We start from the raw sequence: 18,952 nt of genomic DNA, 5'->3' as shown, positions 1-18,952 counted from the left end.
CAGTTACATACAATAGATTGTATTACACATATATCACGTAGTGCATTGTGCCCACATGTACACTTTCAGCATTTCAGGTTTTCTGTTAAGAAAGGCCTCTTTGCTACCTAGGTATTTTCTTTTGTAGTCTTTTGTTAAGTGTTCTTTTTGTGTCACAGGTGAAATTAAAGTAATGCTTAATGCAAGGGTAGGGGTGGTGATGTTCAGTATATTTTTGCAGCATGTGCAGTACACCTGGAAATCTCTCCATCTACTTCCAGAGCAGATACCTACTTTATGGAAGTCTTGCATTACCTCCAGCTAGCGGGATTCCTGTTCATGCATGCTGGGTTTTATTCCTGTTCAGAGGCACCTGATTCTTCCAGTGCTTCCTCTATAGACCCAGATATCCCTGGAAGTTATGATTTCTGTCAGTGGGAGGAGATTGAACCAGCACTATACCACTGAACTTGGTTAACTGTCCACTTCATACAGACTTTTAATGCCCACCAACCTGAAGGCAGATTGTGTTTAATCAGGCAGTGCAGTGCACGTGTGATAAGGAATGTATAAATGTCTTAGTGCTTGGTTCTTCAAGATGTTTCCAGGTGTGGTAAGACTGATCAATCTTAGAGACAACCCATGTTGTACATAAAAGTAGTATCAGTGTTTTGGCTTTGCTTGTGCCTGCCTGAAATAAAAGGTTCTCCTGCTTTAGCTTTATATTAGAAAGGCTAGTTCTTAACTTTGTTGTTCTAGCAGAGGATCACCTTGTGAGTCAGAAAAACTAATAGCATTTATCCTAATAAATGGCAGTGGGGCTTTAGGAATACAGACTCTGTTTAATCAGATTCTTTATGGTTTTATTTTTAAATTCAAACTCTGGTGAAACACCTGACAAGTAGTTAGGAGGAGAGTTCTCTCTGTAGGAGAATGTATCCTACTTCTACCGAGTGCTGAGAGAATTCATGTTCCAGGTGCAGTGTCTTTGAGACTGCCCTCCAGCAAAAGTGAAAAAAGGAAAAGTGAAAAAAGGTCAACACTTAGATGTTCCTGACTCTGATTCTTTGTTTTTGTTTTTTTTTTTTTGTTTGTTTGTTTGTTTGATTGATTGATTGATTGATTGTTTTGGGGGGGGGGGAAGTTATTTTACAACGGAAGAAAATCAGTAATGAGAAAAGGTAATGCCATCCTGAAACATTCAGGAAGAAACAATAAATAACAAAGGTAAAAAAGTACCTATCATGGTTGGCTTGTAAGATTTCTGCAACTGGAACAAATTGTACTGTTTTGGATTCCTCTTGTGGAGTCAGATTTCTGCTTTTCCCAAGGTTTTTGATCAGAGCAGCAGGAAATTGAAGAGTCTGTATTCATAAGACTCATTCTCTAGACACTTCACCAGCTTTGTTGTTCTTAGGACATGCTCCAGCAAAATTTATTAGGAAAAATTTGTCCAGTGAAAGGGTTATAAAGCATCGGAACAGACTTCCTAGAGAAGTGGTGGAGTTACCATCTCTGGAGGTATTGAAAAGATGTGTAGATGTGGTAGTTGGAGGCATGGTGTGGTGGTAGACTTGGCAGCGTTAGGTTTACTGTTGGACTCAATGATCTTAAAGATCTTCTGCAATCTAAATGATTCTATGATTCTGCCTATTTTCAGCAGCTGTTAACTCTTGCTCTGATCAGCAACTGGATTGCTGGCATATGGTTTGGAGCATGAATCAAAGCCGCGTGTGGTTCCAAAGACTCCTGTTTAAACTGAGCATGACACTGCTTTTGCATTATCAGATTCCCCTCCGGTTGCTTTTTGCTGTGGATGTTTTGCCATGTGCTAAGTGAACATACAGCTGAAGGAAAGAGTAATCTGTAAGGAGATTCGTAGTCCTGCCGCTTCTGCAGCTTTGTTGAAATCAACTGTTTTTCTAAGAAGTCTGATGTAATTTTGCCCCCTCGATATTAGTACTAGTCAAACTGTATTCACTGAGTTTTCTGACCTGACAAAGATGCATGCAGAATAACAGCCCAGCTTCTGTCAGAGTATCTGACACCAGGTTACTGTTTACTTTTGCTTGCATCCATGGTAATGGTCATATCCAGTTCAGTTCAATCAGCACTTGACTATAACATGGGAGAGGGGAGCATATGTGTGTATATATAGTATCTAAGCTGTATTTAGAAGTTCTTGACAGAAATAAATAAACTGAGATAAGTAAGAGATCACACTGCTTTTGCCACCAAACCCATACTGTTTGGAGTGCTGTTTTTTATAGGCTTTTTTTTTTGTGTGTGTGCTGCCAAGACAGCCCTGCACTGAGCGTCAAAGTGTGAGGTACAGTTTCAGCTAGACATATTGCAGACTTTGTTCTGCAGGATAGGGGCATGAATTTACTTTTGAGAAAGAGGTCAAACAGAGGTTTCATATCCATTCATCTCCTTATGAGAATTGCTGACTTCCTACTGAGGTGGTCAAGGATCATAAAACAGGCATGGACAAAATACTTTGATATTTTTATCCCTTCAGGCATGATGCAATTGTTGCAAATTTAAGAGTTTTTGTTATGAGAGTGAAAGAATTTCACTGCAGGAATTAATTGCTCCTGAATGAGTCCTCCTTTGCTTCATCCATCATAATCGAAAACTCCTATCTTTGTGGAAGCAGAACTTGATTCAGAGTTTGTAAACAAAATGTTGCTTTATGAATATTTAACAATCAGACTGGTAGGAAATAAAGGCCAGATCTGGACAACTGCATGAGACACTTCATATCACTATGCTTCATCTAGCAGCTGTATGATGGATCGGGTTCTGTTAAATCATTGTCTTTCTGGGAGGAAAGGGAGAGATGCTGCTTGCGTGGTGATGGATGGTTCCAGCTTTTGGCCACACCATACGAACAGTCCTGCCCAACCTTCCACTGCCAAAGAGTTTATACTTTAAGAAATAGTGGTAACATTTCCCTGGAGAAATGAGCTTTATCAGGGAGACACAGCAGAGGAAAAACAAAAAGAGGTTCCTAAGACAGAATAAGATATTGGAAATAAGGGCTGCACTCGGCACTGCGCAGGCATTGGCTGATGTGCTCATCATGGGTAGTTCTTGTCAGGCAACAGGTTTTTGTGTTGTGTTGGCCCAGCTGAAGTTACGTGGCTGTACACGTAATCACTGATGGTTTTGTCCTGCTCATGTGGCACCCTAAGGAAGGATGGAATTATTTGTAAGAGAAACCAGAACAGGTATTGATATCCAAAGATAATGAAGTACGAAGTGCAGAAGAGTACTGAAGTAATAGTTCAAAAATCACTGGTGTTGGAAGGTACCTCGGACTTCTGAACTGACCATTTTGTTACAAACGCTGATTAAGCTTTTGGGTGTCCTAGGATTACTCTAGAGTCATGGTTTTCTAGATCATGGTTTATGCCTTTTTTGGTCTACCATGCAGTGAATGACATGATGTGAATCCACCAGGCTAGTGATCCTAGCACACAGGCTGTGCAGTGCCGTGCCAGAAGAATAACATGGCATACTGGATATTAACTCTGAGAGTGCTCTTACTCTCACTCTGAAGCCCCTTTCTGATGCTCAGGCAGTTATGACCTACAGATCATCTCCGTATTATTTACTGGGGCTTTGAGGATGATGCATTGAACCACTGAGCCTTTAGGCTAGTGCTTTTATGCCAAAATATTTATGTTGACTTAAGGGAGTAAAATTTGACCCAAAGCCTCACTGAATTGAAAAATGTATTAAAATATATGTTGGAAGAGGAATTTGACATTGCCTTTGACTAGAGCGAAGAGGAAAAGAGGTTAAAACCTTACTTTTTATTCTGTTTACGTAATTCAGAGTTGAAGATCATTCCACCTTTTAATTAAAGCTCAGCAAGATCTCTTCTGCTGTTCAGTAGAGGACATAAGAAAGAGAGAGAAGTGGGAGAGGAGAATCAACTGTTTGCTTAGTTGTACTGGGTACAACTAGATGCCCAAAAATGCATGGGGGCATGTAACAAGATTTATGTTGCGGTTTCATTCTACAGGCTTTTTAATAGATTCATCTGCCAAATCTCATTACTGTTTGTATATTATTTTTAAATTAATCTTGGGTTTTGGTTTACTTCTTTCTCTAATGAGCTGTTTACAGGGTGCCTCATTAATACTTCTAAGGTAGTATAGAAAGAATTGGAGGAGAAAGCTGCACCTGGGGAATGGAGCAATTTCAGATTTACAGTCTTTTGGGAATTTCTCCTTTTATAAGAATATATTTTGTAAAATTTCACGGGGGTCAGCTAGACATCTGCTTATAAAATCCTAACCTGTCTTTTGCAGAGAAGATTACCATGAAGATGGGTTCTGTCAGCCATACAGGGGAATTGCGTGTGCACGGATCATTGGAAATAGGACCATTTATGTGGACTCCCTCCAGATGCAAGGGGAAATTGAAAACCGTATTACTGGTAAGCTTATACATCTCTGTAGCAGGGTAAAAAACATCCATGAAAATATCCAATTCAGGAATAAATAGTGCTATCATCCGGTTTTATTATTCAGTTTTATTGGTCAATGACTAATAAATCCTTACATTAAGGTTTCGAGGAGGTGAGCTGGTTTCACACTTGTGCAGTCAGCAAAATTTGGAGCAAGGAAGATGACTATCTGCTGTCATGTGTAGAAGCTTCTTCTGTGTCCTTCAGTAAAATGTCAGAGCATTGACTTTTTAACAGCTTTTAGTTTATACTGGAGCTTTTTGCGTGATGGATTCAAATAGTATGTTTTAAAAAGAAAACAATCTGTGATGTAATAAAAACCTCTTATTTTCTTGAAAAATGTATAGTGGCTTTTTTCTTTGGGTTTCCTCCCCTGTTGCATAATTCCAGCATAGTCTGGATTTCACATTGATTTATATAAAATAAGAGTCAACCTTCCTGTGCTCTGTCCCTGCGGATCCCTCCTCTGATTGTTGTTTCGGTACAGTCACAACCAAAACCTTAATGACTTTTTGTGGGCTGTACATCAACATGGGTTTTCTTCACTGGACCTCAGTTAGCTAACATTAGCTGTGACTCTGATGTACACAAGTTGAGCAAGCAAATGAATCTGTGAAACAGAGCAAACTGTTTGTCATAATGTATGACCAATTAACTCAGTCCAGCACGAGCTTATTTGCATCTGGCCAGATATGGCTTACTAATTGAATCTGCAATTTTAACGTAGCTAGTCACCAAAAAGAGTTTGACTTCACTTGTCAGCTCTGTCGCCTTAAAGATAATGCCTTAAAGGCTCATTGTAAAGCCAGGTATCCAGGTCAGGGTTTTTTCTGTTCTTCAGATAGTGATTAGATTCTGGGACTTGCAAAATTCAGGTGCTGACCTTTCTTTGTACTATTATAACTCATTCCCCTCTTTTACCTCTTTACTCTTTTAACACCAGCCTTTTTTACCGTTATGTCATTAATTATTGATCATTACTGTTGATAAAATTTTTTTCTATGACATAAACTCTACCTGTTTGGATGTATTCCAGTAATATGGAAATTTTCAGCTACCTGAAATGATTAAATCTGTAACTCTGAAAATTAGGTTCATAATGTCCTAAAAAAAACCCCAAACAAAACAAACAAGCACACAAAATCCAACCCCAAACCTGTGATATCTTCCAGAAAATGTTTGTTGGTCAAGTTATACTTATTTCTGGAATACACCACGTGGACATTCGTGAACTGGCTGCTGGATCTGATCATTAGTTAAATTTTTGAAGCTGGGGGCTGGAGTTGAGAATAATTTTTGCCAGAACTGTTCTTTCTTAGGAAAATTCTGTGGATCACCATGTAGAGCTGCTCAGTGCCTAGCTAAGCAGTAATGATTATCCATCAATAATATGGCATTTTCAAACGATATACATCTAAAGGACATACCAAATGCCTTATGCAAAATAACCCTGAGAATTTCACAGCATACTTGGTTCTTACAAGTCTTCTTATTTGTAAAAGCAAGTATTGCAACACTGAACGTTCTCTGTCCAAATGACAAGGTATTTCTGAAGTTTCGAACTTCATAGATAAAAAAAAAATAAAATCTGCTGTATAAATGCTGTTGAGATTTTGCTTGTACTTTTGCCTGTTTTTTGGTGGAAGGTGTTAGTGGTCAGACCTCCCATGGGGCGCTCAGGGGAGGCTGTGCGTGGGAAACGGTGACACCTACTGCCCGATGCCAAGAACATTTAACAAGGTTACAGGTGACACCTATAGGGAATTTTTATCCTGGATTTTTACCTTCTCTGCTGGGCTGATGTATGAAATACATCCCCTTTGCCTCTACAGCCCCTAGTGCTGTTCCATCCTGCACATGTGGTTACATGAGAATTGCATCCTTCTATTAAAAAAGAAGGACGTTTCTGGAGAAAATCTTGAGACATGACTTGAGAGACTGGAAGGCCAACAATAAAGAGTGCATGGACCTGATCCCTGACCTGTGGACATGTGTGGCTAGTGATGTCTTTGCTGTGCTGTTTAGTGTCTGTTTAATAACTAAGTAAATAAACCCCTTAGATGCTACCACACAGTCCTGGCTTTTGCACCTCCCATCAAAATCAGGACATGACTGTGAATTGTGCAGTCTTTGCTCATGCTGATTTAAATTCTGTAACATCTTCACAAAAATTAGTGTGGAGTTTCAAATAGCCAACAGTGACTGCTTCACTCCTCCAGGTTTATTTTTTTCCTTGTTAGTCTTCAGGACAAGCACATGTCACAGCTGTCGTTTCACGCCTGATATCATGCCTGCATGCAGAGTTCCCTACATGACTGATAAGTGGTTATATTCCTGTGTTGATGTTCCTGCATTAAAATAAGCAAAGGTGTAAACAGTACAAAAGACTGGGACTGGGACTGCTTGCTGTATGTGTGGTGTTAAAGAAGAGACAGGAGACTCTCTGATAGCAGGTGGCAGCAGAAAGTAGAGGGTTGAAAGGACAGAGCTGAACAATAGGAGAAAAGTTGATTTGTAGGTTGTAAATAGGCTGCCGAATAACTTGAACTGCTCATTCCCTCTCTTTATACAGTGTGTGTTGGTGGAACATGCAGTCTAGCAAGCCTTACTCACAAATGTTTTCCAGTGTGGGAATGCATGTTCCTACATTTAAAGTTTGATTCATCCCCAAATACAATGCACACACACATTTGTGTTTTCTTTGCAATGTGCAAGAAAACTCTCAGATAAATGTTACTGTGTCAATGCTGAGAGCTAAAGGGGACGATTAAGTTCCTAATTCATTATGACATCATATTAATGTTAGCAGTATGCTGAGATTGATGACATTCATTTTCACCAAAACTGCTGCCTGATAGCCTTTTCATGTCTATTAATAGCAGTATCTTCCCAAATACCAAAGGCATACTTTCTTTTGCCTGCCAAGACTTAAAAAACTCATCTTCTTTATTAATCAAAACGTCTGCAGGAGGAAGAAGCTAAGTGACCCTCATTCAGATTTTACCTAATTAGGAACTTTGGAAATACATGTCAGTATCCTGGCAGATCTCTTGCCTGCACTGTTTATTCTTTGAAGTTAAAATTAGTCAAGCGCCAACAGTTTGCTCAATGCTAGTCACTTGGGTAACTTCCTAAGAACTAAGATCTACAAGCTCTGTGCAGATGTCAGAGGGACACTGGGATGCTGGGTTTGCTTTCTGCATTTGTCAGCTCTCCTTTACAGCAGAAATGACCTAATTTCCCTGCTGCTCAGTGGGCTGTTAGACCCTCAAGAAAACATAGACATTGTAAAAGGCAAATGTAATGAAAATATGTTGTTTCTTATGCTTTTCATAACTTAATACTTAAGCAGTACTTTTGTTCCTTTCCAGCTGCATTTACCATGATTGGCACTTCCACACATTTGTCTGATCAGTGCTCACAGTTTGCTATACCATCCTTCTGCCACTTTGTGTTTCCCCTGTGTGATGAGCGCTCTCGGACCCCTAAGCCGCGGGAGCTGTGCCGGGATGAATGTGAAGTTCTGGAAAATGATCTCTGTAGGCAGGAGTACAACATCGCTAGGTCAAACCCCCTCATCTTGATGCAGTTACAGTTGCCTAAGTGTGAGGATCTCCCACGACCTGACACCTTGGAAGCTGCCAACTGCATAAGGATTGGGATTCCTGTGGAGAGACTCAGCCGATGTAAGTCTGGGTATTTCATCAGTGGGAAAAAGTAAGGCTTGTGGCTTCCTCATGTTGGGTCTGAGAGGCGATATTTTATCAGCTATTCTTTTTGTAAAGAAAGTACTGCTATACTGGATGCCGCAACTTTTTATCATGTTAATACTGACCTTAGTTGCACTGTTGTAAGGTATAGTTAGGATGGCAAGGAAGTTTAAAGGATGCTGCTTAGTACTCAAAAGGCTTATATCAACCACCCTGGTCTACAAAATGACTGATTTGACTCAGATTTGCAAGGGGAAGCAGCGTGTCACAGGCTTCCCTCCCCACATGCCTGCCCCCAGCTCTGGCTCAGTCCTTGCTTTTCTGGATGAGTCCCCCCATACTGCTATTTGGGAGTTTTCCTTACATATGAATAAACCTCAAATAGGCTGTGGAAGCTTCACTAGAAAAATCTGCTAAGAAATGAAACATTTAATATTCATTCTTTCTATAATGAAACCCACAAGAATATTAATCCCGTAAATTGATCGTGGAGTGTTTTGTCTTTCTTCACCCACACAGGATGGGTGAAAACATTGATCTTGCTTCCATGGATTTGTATTTGCATCCAGGAGTAGAAGGACTTTCCTGTTGTCAGTAATTATGTGCTGACAATTCTTTTCCCTACTTTGTTTCCTAGCAATTAATCACCTCCCTCAACAATATTCAACAAGGAAGCTCCAAGAGACTAAGGATGCTTAAAGTTCAAAGTGTGATAAGATTTTTCTGAGTATCGTTGGTGCACCCACAGTTAAGAGCAGGGGTCATGGCATAATGGTGGACATGGAAAACTAGCTGTGTGCTATGTAATGCAGCTGAGAAGCAGAAATAACTGAGAAAACTATGACAGAGGCAAATCATCCAGGGAAGAGGTATCAAGCAAAAGGAATGAGAATAAAAGCAATAAAAAGTCTGGCAAAAGTAATCCCCGATCCTCAGAGCCAGAAGTGCTCTCTTTGGTGGGAAAGTTGCGACCTGATTATCCTGGGAGTTTGGAAGAAGGGCTTTGAGAGCTGGATTCCTGGGGGCTGGGCAGGTGGACTTGGAAAAATGGCTAATGTAATGTTGCAAACATGCAGAAAAATGCATGAGTCAGTGCAGTTGATATATATGGGAGACAAGCAGTCAAATATATATATATATATATATATGTATATATGTATAAAGGGAGGATAGCAGCAAAACAGAGATTAAAGACAGGAGTTCAACGATATGAAAGTGGTGTATCTAAAGAGAAGAAAGGCTTTAGAAGAAAGGCATTAGAAAACGCAGCACTAATTTCTCTAGGAAGTGAGTAGTGTGAGGAAGATGGGAAGATTACAAGAAATGAAAGTGGTGGGAAGTTTATGCTGTAGGCATATGAAGACTTCTCCTGAAGTGAAACTCATATCTCTAATTTACTTTAACTTATCTTGTCTTCTATCTAAAGGTCCATACTTACTCTTTAGTATCAACTTGCAATTCAGAGTTACCAAATATTGCTGTGTATAGCCTTAGAGCTGGGACACTCCAAGGCAGAATCCAGAAATAACTGGGTGTAAGAGTACAGATACCCCCAGAACTGAAATCTCAAACCCCACAACTTTCATTTAAACCCTGAAGTACCTAAAATCAAGTACTTTTTGCATACATGGTCTCTGCATTTCAACTCTTATGGTCTTGCTGGCCCTTGACTATTTTGTTATTTGCAACTTTTTGTCAAATCTTATGTTGCAGATCATCAGTGCTACAATGGTTCTGGAGCAGACTACAGAGGAATGGTCAGCGTTACGAAGTCTGGCCACACTTGCCAACTCTGGGACTCTCAGAGTCCCCACAACCATGATCTGACAAGCACACAGTTTCCAGAGCTAGGTGGAGGACATGCATATTGCCGAAATCCTGGAGGTCAGATGGATGGGCCCTGGTGTTTTACAAAGAATAAAAACATACGCATGGAACTGTGTGACATACCTTCCTGTAGTATGTATTCTCTTTTGTTTTCCCCCTACTATTTTCCTAAGTCCTGTGTATGTAATGTTCCCTATTTTTACAAGTACAGTTCACTTAAGAGTGTTTCAAAAGTTTCACTTGCTGTAATGTGGGACCCTTGTTTTGTGTTTAATATTTTCTGGAGTTCATAGCTTATAACTGAGATATTGTGACACGTTTTAATCATCTATTGCTATTTATGATTATATATTGTTTTTATTATGTATTGGGTGTTAAGATGAGATAATAATTAATGATAAGGTTGCAGTTTGTGTTCTAACATGCCAAATGCCAGACTTGACATACTTGCCACCTGCATGTGTTTGGTTTGCTCACACTGCTCAATGGCATACTGCTTTCACTCTGTGTGGCATCTTGTAGGCAGCAATGATCTTCAGATCCTGTAGAGGGAGATGCAGCACCATGCTTGGCTGGAAGGAGCCCGTGTGAGGTGCGGAAGCAGAGATGTCATAAAACAGACGATCTTGTCAGAAAAGTCCTACGCTACCTGCTAGTGGCTCTGTACTGCACAACTAATGGCAAAAATAAAAAGTTCATCTCTCACAGCTTAATACTGTCCCACTCACCTCCCTGTACTGGGACAGCCTTCGCTCTAGAGCTGTTACGGTTGTAACAGTCTTTGGCCACAGCAAAGCAACTTCATGCTGTGCTTCATTAGAAAGAAAAGTGTGTTTCCTGCAAAAACAGATGTATCTTGGGAGCCATGGATTGCCTGGATATTTAAGAGCTCAAAATTGATACAAAATTTCTTAGTTACTTCATTTTTTTACAGTAATACGATTTGACATTTATAGTAAATTTCTACATTTCATGTAACATGGTGCAAAGATAACACTTGGATGTGGTTGTGGTGAAAGCAGTAGCCACAAATAGCAAAACCACACATTGCAGAAAACATCCCAGGCAGTTCCAATGAATATTTTGGACATCACTATGCTTTCCTAGAATCTCTAAGTATCAAAAAAGAAAGCATTTCAGGAAGGTTCCAGAAAAGTCTTCTGAGGGTATATTGGTGGCTGTTTCATGTCTATCTCACTGTAACATAAAAGCACTTTTATTGTACTAAGTACAGAACAAAAAATATCTCTGCCAGTGAGAAGTGAGATTTATTTTATTCTGGGCAGAAGTAGTACCAGTGGAGGTAAAAAGTGAGCAGAGAGCTGATGCAATGGCTGTAGTTGGGCAAGAAGGCCAGACTGCAATGTTCTGCTATGGTTTATCACATTGAATTCACTGCTTTATATACTGTGATGAAGGCTGCTCTCTTGAGTTTTATCCCTTGAACGAGATAATGCAATGATACTCTGGTCTATGTTCTGCAGTTTCCACAACCAGAAGCCTCAAAAATAATGTGAAATAAACCACATGCTGTTACAGCTAACACATTAAATGTGGGGCTCGTGGTTTATCTTCATACTGCAAGTTGCTATGTCCATTCAAACTTCTTTGAAATAATTAATGAGAAGTTGTGGAGGAGAGGGTAATGTGACTTCGGTTTTCAAGCTATAGGAGCGTACTTTTTGTTTAAAATACAGTACTAACAATCATACTGTAGGTTTGGTCTGGGTTTTTTTGTTTCATTTGTGGGTTTTTTTCTTTCTTTTCTATAGAATGCTTTAAAAATACTTACCTTAAACAATGAACATCTCTGTGCCTGACAGGTCCACATGACAACAGTAAAATGGGAATCCTCTACATCCTGGTTCCCAGCATAGCCATCCCTCTGGTTATTGCCTGCCTTTTCTTCCTGGTCTGTATGTGCAGAAACAAGCAGAAGACATCTGCTGCTACACCACAGCGCCGCCAGCTGATGGCATCTCCTAGCCAGGACATGGAAATGCCACTCATTAATCAACACAAACAGGTATTTTTTCCAGGGTTTCCTTAGGCCACGTATTTCCAAAGTGTCGTGGCTTTCAGTGCCTCGGGTTCTCGGTCTTCAAATTGAGCCAAGTTGTAAGTGACTTGATTTCCATACTGTGCTGCTCATCTACTTCAGTGAAAAGCACATCTTGCACTCACTAGCTGTATCTAGAAACCCTGGCCTTAGGCAACAGCTTTCAGGACAAAGTATTTTATGACATTTGTTTTTACCTGTCAGTCCCCTTCTGCCTATTGTCTCAGTGACTGGAAATGTTATTTCTGATCCAGTCTTCAGCCTGCAGCTCATTTTCGCTCCTGGTAATGCCACAGTTGGTTTGCTGGTTTAAAGCAGGATGCACGGTGAGGTTTCTTGTCTAATCTGTTGGCTCAGTCCACTGGTATTCTGAACTACCACTGAGAAAGGAGCTGAGCTGGGGTGCAACATGTTTCTAAGGCTGTGTATCACAAAGGACGGTGAAATGAAAATGGCTTTGAACTCCTGTCTACAGATCTTAGTTCCTGCGTATGATTTTCTGGGTCAACTAACTGATCTCTGCATTAAAATCCTGTTCAGAGCTAATGTTGCATTTTTAATAACAGCATTACAAGATGCAAGCTCAAAAAACCAATGCTCAGTTTGGAACAATTGGCAACATCTGCTCAGGAAGCCATAGAATATTTGCAAGATATTACCAGTTGTAACAAAGTGCATTGATTGTGTGTGTTAAGGGGGAGGCTTAATGGCTGAGTCTGGGCTGTGCTGGAAAATATTTAGTTCAGTTCACAGTCTTATGACCATTAAAATCAGAGATTGCTCCCAAATTAACTGTTAAAGCATCTTTCCAGCCTGCCCTGCTCCCTCCTGCTGCGGTGTCCTGTGTGTAGAGCTGTGCCAGCTGCCTTCGGCTTGGTCTGGAACTCCTTCAGCCCATCAGGACAGACCCATTAGATCACTGTCACAAACTTCCATGCTTTCCTTGTCAGCTGCAGGAGGGAGGCTCTTGAAGTTCATCGCTCTTGGGTTTGCCACCTTTTCCTTCATGTACCAGAGAGAAATTCCGTCTTTCTTCTGGTCCTCTTCCACCCCTCTCCATCAGAGCTAGGATGAGTTTTCTCAGCAGGGGTACGGCTGTTCCTGTAGTGCAACAGGGGAGAAAGGCCTGTCTGCTGCTGCAGGGCTGAAGGAGTGAGGTTTTGTTCCTCCTTCTGCTGGAAGGGATATGTCAGTTTACCCCTAGGCTGCCACCTCCTCAGCCAGTGGCCACGGCTTTTCTGACAGATCTCCAGTGAGCACCTCTGGGTTACTGTGAAGGGCAAGCGCTGCTGCAGTTAATAGACATCACCATTTACCAGATTTACTCTGAACCGATTATTTGTTTAGCTTGTGGGGAATATGGTCACTCCTTTGAAAAATAATTATAGTCATCATCTTGCAGCATAATTCAATTTAAACTTCTGATAATAGTATAACTCCTTTCAAGGTTAACTGTAAAATCAGTGTGCTGATGTGAATATACAAAAAGCTGAAGTAATTGTGACCCAATTTATCTTCCATTTGGAGCATCTAACCAGTAGAAGCTTTTTTTTTTATAGGAAAATCTGTAGTTTAGGAAACACTGTGATTTTTTGCTGACTTACTTTCTTTACCCTGTTTCAGGCTAAACTTAAAGAAATCAATCTGTCCACTGTGCGGTTTATGGAGGAACTAGGAGAGGAGAGATTTGGCAAAGTCTACAAGGGGCATCTTTTTGGTACAGCACCAGGTGAACAGACTCAAGCTGTCGCTATCAAGACGCTTAAAGACAAAGCAGAACTGGCTCTTCGAGAAGAATTCAAGCATGAGGCAATGATGAGGTCACGATTACAGCACCCAAACATTGTTTGTTTGCTGGGAATAGTGACAAAGGAACAGCCCATAAGCATGATATTTAGCTACTGTTCCCACAGTGACCTGCATGAGTTCTTGGTGATGCGATCTCCCCATTCAGATGTTGGCAGCACTGATGATGACAAGACAGTAAAATCCACTCTGGAACCAGCAGACTTTTTCCACATTGTGACTCAGATAGCTGCAGGAATGGAATACCTTTCAAGCCACCATGTTGTCCACAAGGACTTGGCCACTAGAAATATACTGGTGTTTGATAAACTGAATGTGAAAATATCTGATTTAGGCCTTTTCAGGGAGGTTTACGCTGCTGATTACTACAAACTGATGGGAAATTCCCTTTTTCCTATCAGATGGATGTCCCCTGAGGCTATTATGTATGGCAAGTTTTCTATTGATTCAGATATATGGTCATATGGAGTTGTGTTGTGGGAAGTTTTCAGTTACGGCCTGCAACCTTACTGTGGTTATTCTAACCAGGATGTCATTGAGATGATCAGGAACCGACAGGTTTTGCCATGTCCTGACGACTGTCCCACATGGATATACACTTTGATGTTGGAGTGTTGGAATGAATTTCCCAACAGAAGACCAAGATTTAAAGATATACACAACAGACTACGAACATGGGGAAACCTTTCTAATTACAACAGCTCAGCGCAAACCTCTGGGGCAAGCAACACCACGCAAACAAGTTCTCTCAGCACAAGCCCTGTTAGCAACGTCAGCAATGCTAGGTACATTGGACCAAAGCAGAAAACTCCAGCTTTCCCTCAACCGCAGTTCATACAAATGAAAGGGCAGATGAGACCAATGGTTCCACCTCCCCAGCTCTACATTCCAGTCAATGGTTACCAGCCAATGCCTGCCTATGGCGCTTACTTACCAAATTTTTATCCTGTCCAAATTCCAATGCAAATGGCTCCTCAGCAAATGCCTCCACAGATCATTCCCAAACCAGGCTCCCACCACAGTGGGAGTGGATCCACCAGCACAGGCTACGTAACAACGGCACCTTCCAATGCATCAGTGGCTGACAGGGCTGCTCTGCTCTCGGAGGGCACGGATGACACACACAATGGAACGGAAGACATCGCACAGAATCCTGTCCAGGAGGAAGAGGAAGAGGAGGGCTCTGTGCCTGAAACAGAATTGCTGGGTGATAATGACACACTTCAGATGGACGAAGCAGAAATTCAATTAGAAGCCTAAGGAATTCGGCCTCATTACTAAGAATTTCACATCACTTCCATGCATGGAGACTGTAGATCCTTAGGCTTAATAGCAGTGATTTTGATCTGACTAGAAGAAACAAAACTACACCCATTTAAAGTGCAACATTAACAATATACCGGGTTTATTGACCATTGTCACCATCAGATTTTCCAAATATGATGGTATAGAATTTCTGGGTTTAATCTTTTTTACTGTCCTACAGTTCTTGAGGGAAGCTGCTTTTCAGTTATGTACTGTTGCTGTGCAACATATTGCAGAGTAGCATTGCACATCATGTATATCATGATACGTGAGTGTAATGTTAGTGAATTATGCTTAAACCAGTAACACAAAAAGGAATCCAACTATGGTTGCAGAATTGCTCTGGGTGTAAAGAAGTGCCCTGGATGTGATGGACAGCTTAGTTTATAGTATTTATCTCTTTGACATAATGGACACGAGATTGTTGTTTGCTTTTTGAGTCTGAAAAAATAACAAATTGAGAATACTGATTTGTGTTCGTATTACGACAACCAGAGAAGTAGGGAAACTGAACATAAAATTGACTGTGCTGAGTCAGACCACGGGTCTGTCCAGCCCAGTAGCATGGCGCAAAAGGCCATCGGTAATGTCTGCCCAGGGAAGACTGCAAGGGCAATTTCCCTTGTAGAATTTCCCCAGGGTATTTCCCCAGTATCCAGCAATTTGTGGCTTAGGGACTTCCTGAGCCAGAAGTGGATTCTTTTTCTGTTTAATAGCCCTCAATGGATTTTTCTACCATGAATTTATCCAAATGATTTTGAACACACATAAACTTATAGCATCCACAACGACTTGTGGAATAACATGAGAGGAGAGAGGATGGCTTTCTTTCATCATTCCCAATGAATGACCGTGACGGAAGCTTCCAAATGAGATCATCTGACTGCATTTGTGGATGAAAGTATTCCTTCTCTGCTGTATATTTTCAGCAGCAAGCAGCCTTAATACACTGTTAACCAAAAATGGGGATATTGTAGGGGATATTGTAGGTGTGCACTAACTTAACAATCCAACTTTAATTGCATATTGGTTATCAAGTATAGAAAAGGACTCCACATGTATGTTCCTGCATTGTAAAAATGTTGGGTTTTGTGCGGGGTTATAGACTTACTTGATTTACCACAATTACTGCTGGATTGCGTGTGAAACCATGTTTTTTCCTGCCTCTGTAGTGAAAATGAATCTTTGAATTTTAGAAGACCAAAATAAGCAATACTGTACAAAGTGCTGGTTTTGTGCTTCTATTTGCAGGATGAATCATGTACAGACCTTTAAATGTAATTTATGTTTTACTACATTTTATATACTTTTTTTGTTGAACTATTTGAATTTTTTTAATGAATGACTTTATAACTTAACCATTTACAATATTCACATGTGGTGCAGTTTTATTGTATTGCTGTTTCATTTTGTTAAATACGCAGACAGGTCCATACATTTCATGACCCTTTCTGTGATACAAGCATTACACATTCTCATTGTAGCATTGTAGCCAACACACACTATAGCTATAAGTTGTACATCCAACATGGATTATTCAATAAAGTGATGCAAAAAGTATCATTAAATATGTTATCTTTACAGTTCCTACAGCCGCTGCTTTGTTAGGGTACTTTGTGGAAATAGAAAAGACCACAGTTCTTTAGGTTACAGGTTTCATACCTAAACTACAACTTTTTATTTTATTGCCTTGGGATTCACTTGTAAGTTGTGTATCTTTGTGATCTACACCCTGTGTTCATGGTATGTTTCAGCATTACTTATTTCCAGCATTTCACCTGGATTTGGAAATGCACTGGTAGGAATAAAATATGAAAGCTTTATTACTTGTGTTAAAATAATGCAGCTTTGGGTGCTATTACTAAATAAAGTATAGATAAATAAATAAAAAATGTTAAGTTTATTTACTTTAAGGTCTTTTTTTCTTCTAGGTTTCACATTCTCAGATTAATGACTTTCATTAATCAACTACATTGGCTTCCTTTCCTAACTTGCTGCCTGAAAAATGGAGAGTAAGTGGTCCAGTTGCACCACAGATGTGTCAGTGAGAGAAGAGATTATAATAAAATAACGAGTGGCAGTCAAGGGAAGCTTCTGTACAGCACTGTCTGAGGTTCAGCCCATTTCTCATTAAGCTCAAAGAGCATTACAACTTTGGGTGTTTTGGGTTCCATCTGGGAAACTCTTAATTCCCTTCTTCAAGCCTCATAAATTCAAGCCTATAAATCACTATAGTCAGAAAAAATGAGATTCCTATACTGACTTTCCCATCCCTGCTAAGATGCGGATGACCTCTCAAAGTGGTGGTAGAGGAATGGTATACAATTCTCTAGGCCAGCATTGGTGATACAGTACTGCAAAGGGGTTTTCTCACTTCTGTTGATGTGGATGCACTTCTCTGAGCTGCCACGATCAGAGCCATGACAGCATGCAAACACCTCTTCTGTGGCTCAGGTGAGTACCTCTGCACAAGTGGGTACAACTACCAACACATTAGTGGCTATTGTAAGTCATATATTGGCACTAACTTGTTGCTCTGCAACTCTCCAGGCTACCCTCCTGTGATGTCTGTTGTAAAGACCCAGCCATAGTCAGGATCTGCCTTTCCTCCTCAAGATTTGGAAGCAAGGCCAAAGAAGAGCAGGGAAGGGATGTGGTGGTAAGTGGATGCCACAAGGTGGTAAGATAAAAATAGGTGGGGGAAAGGTTGAGGGCTGGGGACCAGCAAAGGCAGCACAATGCTGCTCACTAGGGCATGCAGAGTTCCTGCCAGGGCTAGGAAAGCTAGGGTTTGTCCTGGCAGAACAACTTTTCTAGGCAACAAATATATGTACGCATGGCCAGGACAGGGCAAGGTGCTTTTGAGAAGACTGTGGGATGTTTTGAAAGTTTGCTCTTGCCTCATGCTAGTTCTGTATTCTGCTTCAGGCAATATGATGACATTGCCTAAGACAGGGACTGACCTTGGGAAAAGTAGATAGAGCACTGGTAGTGTCCACAGCAGCCCACTGATGAGGCAGGAGGCTGTGGCTGACAGGGAGTGCCTCTTCCCCATCTCCAGTGGTATATGACACTGGACCTGGTGCATTACATTCTCCACTGCTCATATACTGTTCTCAAAACCAGCGTTTCAGTTACCCAAAATATGAAGGAAAAACTCCACTAGCAAATTCATCCTCTGTTAGAGGAAAGGGATTAAATTCTTATTGTAAGGAACAATGTATGTTCCTGTTCTATAAATAAATCTATGAAATGTTAGTGGAATGTCAGGAATCAAATTTTAGGGATTTTCTCAGACACTGGGAAAGCATTATTAGAAGATTAGAAGAGTAGTAGCATACAGCATGAACAAGGACATGGCTCAGTGAATGAGGTTTAGTTCCATCTTACTAGAAAACTGAATTTTGTTTTCATTTTTTTAAAAGTGACCTCGTATAACCTTTCAGCTTTGCCCAGCTTGCAGACAAGTTGTTGACTCCTTCAATCAGCAATATGAGGTCTGAGCAACCTAGGGACTATCAATACTAAATTGCTCAGTTGGCAAGGTAAACCAAGTCCATATCCTGGTCAGGCAGATATTTCTCTAGACCAAAATGTACTGTAGGGAAGGTTTCCTTCCCAGAAAAATGCTGTGAAAATATTTTTCACTTAATATTCCTTTCTTGCCCCATGTTTGATGTTGAAGATTTGTAGCATCTGGACTCTGTAATCACTGCTCCTCCTTGATAGATAAATGCATGGTGGTGTTCATAACACTCGGTTCCCACTGCAGAAGACTGGCCCCCC

At 40.6% G+C, this 18,952-nt stretch overlaps 1 protein-coding gene across 5 annotated transcripts in view; it reads left to right on the top strand.

Annotated features, from left to right (window-relative positions):
• The window catches only part of ROR2 (receptor tyrosine kinase like orphan receptor 2), a 160,770-nt gene extending 144,044 nt beyond the window's left edge, over nt 1-16,726 (top strand). For all 5 annotated transcript variants that reach the window (XM_080373141.1, XM_080373142.1, XM_080373140.1 and 2 more), the window contains 5 exons: nt 4,302-4,429; nt 7,831-8,145; nt 9,883-10,128; nt 11,820-12,022; nt 13,679-16,726. In XM_080373141.1, coding sequence (XP_080229267.1) covers nt 4,302-4,429; nt 7,831-8,145; nt 9,883-10,128; nt 11,820-12,022; nt 13,679-15,121 — 2,335 coding nt within the window. In that variant the 3' untranslated portion in view covers nt 15,122-16,726. The remainder of the gene's footprint in view (nt 1-4,301; nt 4,430-7,830; nt 8,146-9,882; nt 10,129-11,819; nt 12,023-13,678) is intronic.
• Nucleotides 16,727-18,952: the final 2,226 nt, after the last annotated feature.

The sequence above is a fragment of the Falco punctatus genome, assembly GCF_963210335.1.
Source record: "Falco punctatus genome assembly, chromosome: Z".
Classification (NCBI taxonomy): Eukaryota; Metazoa; Chordata; class Aves; order Falconiformes; family Falconidae; genus Falco; species Falco punctatus.
The sequence above is the reverse complement of the archived record's forward strand: the minus strand, read 5'-3'. Positions and strand labels throughout refer to the sequence as shown.